This window comes from Littorina saxatilis, linkage group LG11 (assembly GCF_037325665.1).
Source record: "Littorina saxatilis isolate snail1 linkage group LG11, US_GU_Lsax_2.0, whole genome shotgun sequence".
In the NCBI taxonomy this organism is placed as follows: domain Eukaryota; kingdom Metazoa; phylum Mollusca; class Gastropoda; order Littorinimorpha; family Littorinidae; genus Littorina; species Littorina saxatilis.
In genome coordinates, this window is record NC_090255.1 from 5,607,330 (window position 1) to 5,618,254 (window position 10,925).

Sequence of the window (10,925 nt, forward strand, 5' to 3'; positions counted from 1 at the left end):
GAAGGGCAGCTGCCGTAAACGGCTGCTGCAGACACCAACCTTGCTGTGACAGGATCCCCGGAGGGACATGCACTGTTGCGTTACCGCAAGCGGAAGGCAACAAATGCCGGCCAGGAAGAGAAGAAGAAGGTCCCCACAGGGACAGTCCTGAAACGTCAGGGCGGCCAGCAGCCTGGTCAAGAGAAGACCCGGAGTCTGAAGGCACAGGCATCAAAGACGCCAAGGAGAGAACATCACCTAACCCCCAGGCGTGGGGCAGAGCTGGCGACGATGTCCAACCGCGGCATAGCCTCGCGAACGAGGGTACCTATCTCTGGAAATAAGTAAGAGATAAGAGTAGACCCCAGAGCACTAGACTCTGGAGCCGAAACAGTAGTAAACGGCAGCCTTAGAGGCAGAGACGGACGAATGAGAGCCAGGCGGCAATTCGTCCGGAGCAGAAATCGGCAGAGAAAAACGAAGTGTAATTCTTGGGTCCGAAACTACAATGACAGAGTTCTTACAAGAAGACGAGGATGAGAGGATTAGGGCTTAGCAGGGCCCTTGCCCTTACCCTCAGCACCCCGCTATTTCTCATTGTCGGCCATGTTGACGCCGAGAGAAAATAAATAAACAACTGAAACTAACCAAGTCCGAACGGACGCAAAAATTTCAGAAGAAAGCAAACAGAGAAGCTAACACAAGCGTAGTAGCTACCAAAGGCAGCTACACAACAAGCTACAAAAGAGTTAAGCTCCGAGCACAGACGAAAACATCAACATAGCAAACAACAACGTGCTAGCAGAAATGGCGACCAAGAGGGAAGCCACAACTCCTGAAATTAACCAAGTCCGAACGGACGCAAAAATGTCAGAAGCAAGCAAGCAAACAAGCTAAGGCCAAAAAAAAAAAATTGTCTGTTTCTGGTAACATGGCTAAAAAAAATAGGGTCGGTAGGTCGGGATTTTTTTTAAATTTTTTTTTTATTTTTTTACCCCAAATGTAGACCAATAAAACTAACTTTAAAAATCGCGCAAAGAGACTGGATTCACTATACATAGAGACAAGACACTCAACACATTTACAAATCGTCAGCGGACTTTCGTTTTCACACGTTTTTGTTGTTCATTTTCTCACCCTGTCCTTTACCACCAAAAAAAACCCAACATATTTTGAGTTTGGAAAAAAAAAGTTTAGGGTCGGCGCCGAAATTTAGGGTCGGTCGGGTGACCAGAAACAGACAATTTTTTTTTGTTGGCCTAACACACGCGTAGTAACTACCAAAGGCAGCTAAACAACAAGCTACAAAAGCGTTAAGCGTCCGAGCACGGACGAAAACAACAACATAGCAAAAAGCAACGTGCTAGCAAAAAATGGTGACCAAGAAGGAAGCCAAAACAACCACTGAAAACTTCAAAGTCCAACGGACGTAAGAAATTCTCAGCAGAAAACAACAACAAAGTCAAAGGACTAAAGGAAAGATCTCACCAGCTGGAAACAGCCAGAAAGCAGACAGGAGCCGAGGCCGGTGGGTGTCAGTAGACAACCAGCCAGAGCAAAGCAAAACACGACCTGTCTTCTCAAGTGATAGAAGTCGATTGATGCACGTGGTAGGCACCAATGGTGACGTAGCTCACCCACTAATGGGAGGCAACCGCGGGTGGCAAGTACCATGGTGCTGTCACTTTTTTAGTTGGGGTTGCTTCCCTTATACCTAGACGGGTAGCTTTTATCATACCTAAGCATCTCGAAGTGTGTCAATGCTATTATGTGATTCGGAGTAAGAATATGTAACTTAATGTGTGTTTACAAGCAGAAAAGCATATCAAAGTCAAGAATCGTGTTTTTCTTTTTCTATTTTCAGCTTGTAGCTTCCTACAGACACTTAAAGCAACAGTGTAGTACCACTCAGAGTCCCATATCTTGTACTTTATTTTTGACCATCTGTGCAACACTTTATGGACCCATAATCTGAGCTGTTCACTTATACAAATTTGATTTTAATGATAACTTTAAAGAGCAAATAAGGTACCTAATTTTTAAGCTTCCAAGCTTAAATTCAATCCCACAGTCCGGATGTCCTCGAAGATTATTTGACCAAATTTAAATTAAATTTGGTTGAACAATTAGGGCGTGAGAGTGCGGCATCAACTTTTACTAAACAGCGGATATGACGTCATCAAAGATATTTATCAAAACAAAAACAAACAAAACAAGAAGGGCAAAGCCCATACGACTCACATGCTTGACCTTCTGCTTTACACATTTTTCCTACCAAAATACCCAAGGTCAAGGTCATCCAAGGTCATGCAACACAAAGCTGTTAATTCAAGACATAGGAAGTACAATGGTGCTTATTGGCTTTTTCTACCATGAGATATGGTCACTTTTAGTGGTTCACTACCTTATTTTGGTCACATTTCATAAGGGTCAAAGTGACCTTGACCTTGATCATATGGGACCAAATGTGTCTCATGATGAAAGCATAACATGTGCCCCACATAATTTTTAAGTTTGAAACAGTTATCTTCCATAGTTCAAGGTCAAGGTCACAGGAGCTCTTCAAAGTTGGATTGTATACATATTTTGAAGTGACCTTGACCTTGAAGCAAGGTAAACCAAACTGGTATCAAAAGATGGGGCTTACTTTGCCCTATATATCATATATAGGTGAGGTATTCAATCTCAAAAACTTCAGAGAAAATGGGAAAAATGTGAAAAATAGCTGGTTTTTAGACAACATTTATGGCCCCTGCGACCTTGACCTTGAAGCAAGGTCAAGATGCTATGTATGTTTTTTGGGGCCTTGTCATCATACACCATCTTGCCAAATTTGGTACTGATAGACTGAATAGTGTCCAAGAAATATTCAACGTTAAAGTTTTCCGGACGGCCGGACGGACGGACGGACGGACGACTCGGGTGAGTACATAGACTCACTTTTGCTTCGCATGTGAGTCAAAAAACGTCTTGGGATATCATACCCAGGAACTCTCATGTTTAGTTTCATGAAGATCGGTCCAGAAGTTTACTCTGAATCACTCTACACGCACACACACACACACACAAAGGCCACACCCTCGTCTTGATTCCCCGTCTATGTTAAATCATTGTCAAAACTTGACTAAATGTAAAAAACAAACCACTAAATAAATATTAACTAATGATAGATTATGATTAAAAATTCCTTTTTCCACTGTGATACCGCAGAAATTCCCTTTACCGACCCCCGTTTCTACGACTACATATACTACCTTTTTACGACCGATTTTGCCACCACATATGCATTTTAGTTTTTACTATATAATGAACCCCCAGTGAACGACTCGCCCCAGCACATGATTTACTGCTATTAACTTTCATTTCAAAAGCCTGTATCAAGCAAGCAATTAATGAATGTAACACAAAACACAATATCAGGTCACACACTTACTGCTTGGCATTGTGTCCATCTCATCAGAGGCTGCAGACGGCTCTTCGACATCATACTCGACCTTCACCACCACAGTACACGGCTGCTTCCTCGACTTCATCCTGATATGTTAGCTGGTTGTCCTTACCTGGTGGACATACAATATTCACACAAGCTATGTTTTATCACAACTGATTTTTGTTTTTAAAGCTGTGGTCTATTTATGACTTTCCGGGGCTACAAGGTTGAAAAATAGGGATAAAATCATGTAAGATAACATTTCCAATTAGACTTGTAGTAAAGGACAGTGTTCAGTCAAGGCTGAAATTGTCAGTGGTTGCTGCAGAATAGTCAATTGTTGGGAAAGGACAAAGGAATAATGGATACATTTTTAAGATCAATTTTATACCGGATTTTTATTTATTTTTTTTTCTTCTGGAAATTGGTTGTGTTTGATTTGTCAATGGTGAAGCAGCATGGTGTGATCAAAGGGAGAGAATCTGTTTTGTTTTTCTCTCCAATATTCTAGGTTGCAGTTAATGCAAGTTGTAGTCACAGCTACATTGTGTTATTGCAATTGACTTATGATTACACGATCAAAGGGAGATAACCTGTTAGTGTTTTGTTGTGCATTGTGTTGTGTTGGGCTGAACTTGTTTCAGTTTTTGTTTTTTTCCAAGATTTGATGCTGCAATGAAATCAATGCGTAGTCAAGGCTACATTGTTTTGTGATTGCAATTTAATTTTGATGGTATGTTTTGTTTTTTCCAAGATTTGATTCTGCAATGAAATCAATGCGTAGTCAAGGCTACATTGTTTTGTGATTGCAGTTTAATTTTGATGGTATGTTCAAGAACCTCTTAGGTGTGATTGTGTGTTTGTTTTGTATGCATGTAAAAGATAAAGAAGAAGATTGCTGCCAGGGGACAAATTCCGGACATGTACATTATTTCCTGATTTTTTTTATAATTTTTTTTGGGGGGGTGTATGGTCGTTGCTTTTGGTGGTTGTAACGAAAAGGGTGAATGTATTTGGCCACGACAAATATTTTAGATAGTAACCTTTTAGCCTAAACGTTTTTGACAAAGGCTTAAATGAAATTGACTGAGGATCTTTTTTGCAACTTGTGGTTTCAGTGTGATGGTTTTCAGTGTGTAGATAGGTTGTCATTTGGCACCCTATGTTTTGGCGAGCGTTGTGCACAGTTTATATTTTTGGATATAGTGTGGCTTCCCATTGATGCACCGTACGATTGTCTTTGTGGTTTTTTGCCATACGTTTTTGTCTTTAAGAATTCTTTTGGTGGTAAAGAATTGTTTGTGCAAATTGGCTTGTAATATTCTGTCGTTGATGACACTTGGTCAACGACGTGCATGTCCCGGGGGGTGTATGTGAGACGATGACTGTCCATGACATTGTTTGCACGCTTGTTGGTTTGTTTTGCGCATTGCACTAATAAGATGTGTGCCTGTATGATCACGTGATCACGTGAGACCGCGAGACTTGTGAAAGATCTCGACAGTCGAGCGGGAACCTTTGCGAAGTAAAGAACAAGAAATGATTTCACTTGCTCGACTCACTTTTATTGCGTTTGACTGAGAAGCATTCACCAACCAACAACCACCAGAACAAATAGAACAACAACACCACAAAAACAAACTCAGTAAGCTAAAAAGAATAGACATACAGAAAAGCATGTTATCCTGCTCAGCGCAACCACTACCGCACTATTCTGCATGGCTTGGCGATTTCACTGCTTTTCCCACGAGCGGTGGACTGACGAAACTACGAGTATGTGGTCTTGGTGAAAAAAAGCAGTGCGTTTAGTTTCATTCTGTGAGTTCGACAGCTTGATAAATGTTGCTATTTCGCCTTACGAGACTTGTTACTTTTGTGGCTGAAAATAAACTTGTTGACTTGACTTAAAATTGTGTGTCTGGGTTTTGTAAATAAACACAGATCAATAGATTGTGGCATCACATGATCTGTCTTTGTTGTCCAAACATTTCTTGTAGTCCGGGGCACAAAGTGACCCGACCCTTCTGTAACTCAACTACAAAAACAAACAAAAAACAAAAAATTAGCCACAGCTATACGCCAGCGCATGTTTGTAAAACGAACTTCTGACACCATTGTAGTGACAGCCGAGCTGTAAACATATAACAAGACGAGACATTTCACGCATCCACTCTATCGCTCCGACGTACATGAAAACACAGGTGGTAAAACTCTTGTTACGGCGCGCTGTCAGTGTGTACGTCAGTTCAGTAGGGATCTTCAGTCAACACTAACTAATAAGCCCGCCGAAGCGTGGCATATTGCTTCCGGTCACGGGAGGGGAAAAGGGAGTTGTTTCCCTTACTCCGTAAGGGAAACCCACAAAGTGACAAACACTACAATAATGAAACGACCATTCTCGTCTCGAACAACATCATGAACACAATAAATGAATAATTATTCAAAGTTGTTGCGAAACAACACTGCAACACCTTTACTTCCATAGTCGCATCCTGCTACAAAACACTCAAAGCCCCACTGTGATCTTACAGTGTTCTCCTGATCGTATTTCAAATGTGTCTCTTGCAACAAAAATATGTTACCGTTTTGCTCTCTCAAAAAAGGTAGTTTGTTGAAATGCTTGGTGCCATTTGGTTTAGTGAAGTAGACAAACCGTGAAAACAAAAACACCAGACTTACTGACACTGACCACAGGCGGAGGTATCGTCCACTGGACTACTAGTAGTCCAGTGGACGATACTTCCGCCTGTGCACTGACACAGTACGAGACAACATGGGAGAGAAAATAGAACGAACAAACAATAAAACAATGGCAATACTGCCGCGTTTAACAAGAAGAGCAAACGCTCGATCGAGTCACTTTCGCAGTTCTGAATATTATATGAGGCATCAGATGGACAGGAAGAAATTGCTATTCACAACACAATGAGTCACGTTCACATAAAATTTGAGCCCGGTCACTTTTATAGTTTCCGAGAAAAGCCCAACGTTAAGTTGTGTGTTGCCGAACAGAAAAGGCTAGTTATCTCCCTTGTTTTTCTGATAACGTTCGTAAAAGGCTACAGATGTAAATACTTTGATGTAAAGAATAATCCTACAAAGTTTCAATCACATCCGATGAACTTTGTCAAAGATATAAAATGTCTAATTTTTCCTTTGACGCTGACCTGTGACCTTGAAAAAGGTCAAAGGTCAACGAAACCATCGTTAAAGTGTAGAGGTCATTGGAGGTCACGACTAAACAAAATATGAGCCCGATCGCTTTGATAGTTTCCGAGAAAAGTCCAACGTTAAGGTGGTGTCTACGGACGGCCGGCCGGCCGGACAGACTAACACTGACCGATTACATAGTCACTTTTTCTCAAGTGACTCAAAAACCGCTCGTGACAGCCACGACACCGGAATCTTCGCCATTACAGAAGCACGACTGAAAGTTACACACATTACGCACCATTGGCTATTACAAGTCATGTGTTAAAAGGTGTAGTCTTCGGAATGCCGTGCGTGGCTGGACAACCACAAAGTTGGCTACGGACCCCCCAGGCTCAGAGACCCGCACTCTCCACAAGCTACCTATATTTTTTGCCGTCCAATAAGATTTTCTTCAAAAATTCAATTATAACAACACAGAAGAAAAAGAAGAAGAAGACTCAGAAAGACATGTATTTCATCAACAGTGCGATCCCTAATCAGCCACTGACTGTACATCAAGAGATGCGGTTCGCAATTACGGTCAGAGATCCTGGCAGAGTAACTAACTCGATGCGAAGCAGATTTACATGTTTAACCGTAACTTCTTTTTCTGCGTTCCTGCATGACAACTATAACCACAACTAAAACCAATTTATTGCTGCTTCTAGGACGGAAGGCAGTGCCAGTGATCACAGTTGTTGTTGCAATCTCAGTGCCATCACCAAAATGCTTCACTGTTCACAATAAAAAGGAACAGATTTAGTGCAAAATAAAAGGAAGGAGTGTTAAAAAGGAAAAAAAGTTAAACACATTTTAAAAAATACTAGAGACATCCAGATTCATCTTCGTCAAATGTTCGTGAGTTCCAATCTTCGCGAGTTTGTTGAAGTGGTGACGTCACATCCCGTCACCACTTTCCAATTTCGGTCCAGGTTTACGCAAAGTTCTTCGTGCGCGTTCCTCTGTTTTTCTTAAAGGCATATGTACGCGCTCCCGTGTTTACAAAGTGTAGTTTGCCCATAATCGATGTCAAACGCACCATAAGACCATGTAATGACGATATGTCGCCATGCGCGGACCATATACATGCATTACAGCTTGTTTTAGAGTCTCAAAAACTTTGGATGTAAACAAAGACGCGGAGTTATTTCCCTTGCGTCAACGCTACCTCTGTTGGCAAATCTATAAATAGGACGATCCAGATCAAAATGAAAATTAACATATCTCAACATTGAAGGGGTCCTAGACCACAATATTTTGCAGGGAACTTAATTTAGCATGTCTCCAGCTGTTGGTAAAGCAATTAGCGTGTATAGTCATCAAGTACATATGGCTTTAAATTCAACCCATGATCCAATTGTTGAACCTTTGTGTATGGATGACATTTTAAATAATCAATATTTGTTTTGTGCACTTGAGGCTTGATGGATCTATGGCTTTGTCAGTATGTGTTAGCTAATGTTGGTAAAATACCCATTAACATTATTTAGGACAATGAGACACACACACACACACACAGTAACCACCATCCCCTAAAAACAAAACAACAACAGACAAACAAACACAAAAACCAACAATGCATACCTATGCCTACACCAGCACATGCTGAAGGACTATGAGTATGAGTAACAAACACATACTTGGCGGCATACTTTTGTGTGCTGGCGTATATTGATTTATACAAGATGTCATCCCTGGAATGTTATGAATATATACTATGTGATCCAGACACTGAGACAGGACCAACAAGTCAGTCACAGGGGCGAACAAAGCGACTGCTGACCCCCCCCCCCCCCCCCCCCCCAAAAAAAAAAAAGCCCTCTCTCTCTGCATTCGCTGCTTTCAGAATGCCATAATTTAATGCAAAATCGTAAAACGTGCTGATCTTCGAACGTTTAATGCTGGGTACACAAGCAACACTGAAACAAAAAATTCTGAAAAGCGAACCACACGCGGCACTTGGCAGGATATGTCGCCCGTCGACTGAAGTTCTGAGTTTTGTGTGGGTATCCGTGTTCGTGCACTGCCACTAGGCCTCCAAAATGAACAGTTTACAGATGCACTGTCCACAGAAGCGTCGTAAAGATATTAAACTTTAACACTGCGCATATAAAACATATTTTTAACGAAAGTTATGAAAAGGACTAAAAGAACTCACGAAGATTGCTGATTGAGGTTCGTCAAACAGGCCTTTTTCCCCACGCAGATCCCGATCTTCGGCAAGCAGAGATGGGTGCGAAAAACCAAGCGCATGCGCATTGAGGCACAAAGTTAAAAATAGAGAGGAAATCCCCACGACCGACGAATATAGAGAATGTATGTATGTCTCTGGTCTGACGAAGGTTGAATCTGGATGTCCCTACTAACAAAAATAAGATGGTAGGGCTCCAAAACCGACTTGCCGGTTCCCGAGCCACTCCGTATTCATTCCCCATCAACTTTGGAACAGTGAACAGGCCCATGGCCATGATTCGATTTCGAGCGCAGAAATTCGTGCCGAGTGTTTTACGCATGCGATCCGAGGGTGCAAGGTTTGCTGGGATATATGAACATCTGAATTGAGTAAGATTCCATGCCAATTATAATACTCTTGCCGTTTAAATTCATCCTTGTTTTATTTTACCGCTGCGTCTTGTATTTGTTTGAATTAGGCAAAAAAGACATGTCCATGGAGGGGAGGTCACTACCACATGTTTCCGGTATCAACGCAGATTTCGCGACTTCACAGGAATGCAAACTCGTGCCATAAATTGTTATAAAGCCATCGGTTAAACGGCAATGACTGAGCCTTTCACACAGCGGACACATAGCTTCAAGGAACGGTGAGTGGTTTCGACAGGTAGTTTGAAAAAGGAACAAAATCCGCTAAAAGCCTCACACTCACAGTCACGACTACCCCGGACTACAAGAAATGTTTGGACAACAAAGACAGATCTTTTTTTTAATTTTTTTTATTCAATTAATAAAACACAACAGATCATGTGATGCCACAATCTATTGATTTACAAAACCCAGACTTTGTGCCCCGGACTACCCCGGACTACAAGAAATGTTTGGACAACAAAGACAGATCATGTGATGCCATAATCTATTGATCTGTGTTTATCTCCGAGTACGCTAGTACTAGGGCTCAGCAGACGTGTGTGTGTCTGTCTGTCTGTCTGGACTTAACAGCTTATTGCTGGGAAACTACTGGGCGCATAAATATAGCGTCATAAAAAGATTACGTCACGGTCGAAAGTCTTTGACGTCAATTAATGCATCATCCCTGTAGTTTTTTTTCTCTCGCGCGGTGTGTGTGTGTGTGTGTGTGCGTGCGCGTGCATGAGTCTGTACTCGTGTGTGTGTGTGTAAGAAAGAGAGAGGGAGTGTGTGTGTGTGTGAAGAGTGCTCGGGTCCAGCGCGAGCGTTTTTTTATCAAGCTGTCGAACTCACAGAATGAAACTAAACGCACTGCTTTTTTCACCAAGACCACATACTCGTAGTTTCGTCAGTCCGCTCGTGGCAAAGGCAGTGAAATCGACAAGCCATGCAGAATAGTGCGGTAGTGGTCGCGCTGAGCATGATAACATGCTCAGGGTTCGACACTAGCGGGGGCGGGGGGCGGAACACCCCAGAGTCATGTGTTCCGCCCCAAACATTGCTGAAGCTTGGGGCCCACTCCGCCCCAGGATAAATTCCAACAATGAAAAACCGAAAATTCTAATGCCAGAGCCAATCACTAAAAATCGCCAGTCAAAGTCGTCACTGAAATTTGCGTTACGATCAATGCCGCAGTCAAGAAAAGAAAACATTGAAATCGTCGAAGGACAATGCCGCAAGGGAAATAACTCCCAGATGAGATTGCGCTCTTTAGCGTGAGAGATAAGTATCGCCTTCAAATGCCAAACGCAAAATGTGGCGACACTTCCCTGGTGTAAAAAGACATGGAAATAAAGATGAAGAACAGGGTGGAGAGAAACGAAACAAGTCGCGTAAGGCGAAAATACAATATTTAGTCAAGTAGCTGTCGAACTCACAGAATGAAACTGAACGCAATGCCATTTTACTCGTAGCATCGTCAGGCCACCGCTCATGGCAAAGGCAGTGAAATTGACAAGAAGAGCGGGGTAGTAGTTGCGCTAAGAAGGATAGCACGCTTTTCTGTACCTCTCTTTGTTTTAACTTTCTGAGCGTGTTTTTAATCCAAACATATCATATCTATATGTTTTTGGAATCAGGAACCGACAAGGAATAAGATGAAAGTGTTTTTAAATTGATTTCGACAATTTAATTTTGATAATAATTTTTATATATTTAATTTTCAGAGCTTGTTTTTAATCCA

General features: G+C 41.8%; 1 protein-coding gene across 1 annotated transcript in view; it reads right to left on the reverse strand.

Moving 5' to 3' along the window:
* The window catches only part of LOC138979605 (gastrula zinc finger protein XlCGF58.1-like), a 29,683-nt gene extending 20,833 nt beyond the window's left edge, over positions 1–8,850 (reverse strand). Inside the window, exons 1-2 of the mRNA XM_070352316.1 lie at positions 8,760–8,850; positions 3,413–3,539 (exon numbers count right to left, since the gene is read on the reverse strand). Of these exons, the coding sequence (XP_070208417.1) occupies positions 3,413–3,512 (100 nt within the window). The 5' untranslated portion in view covers positions 3,513–3,539; positions 8,760–8,850. The remainder of the gene's footprint in view (positions 1–3,412; positions 3,540–8,759) is intronic.
* Positions 8,851–10,925: the final 2,075 nt, after the last annotated feature.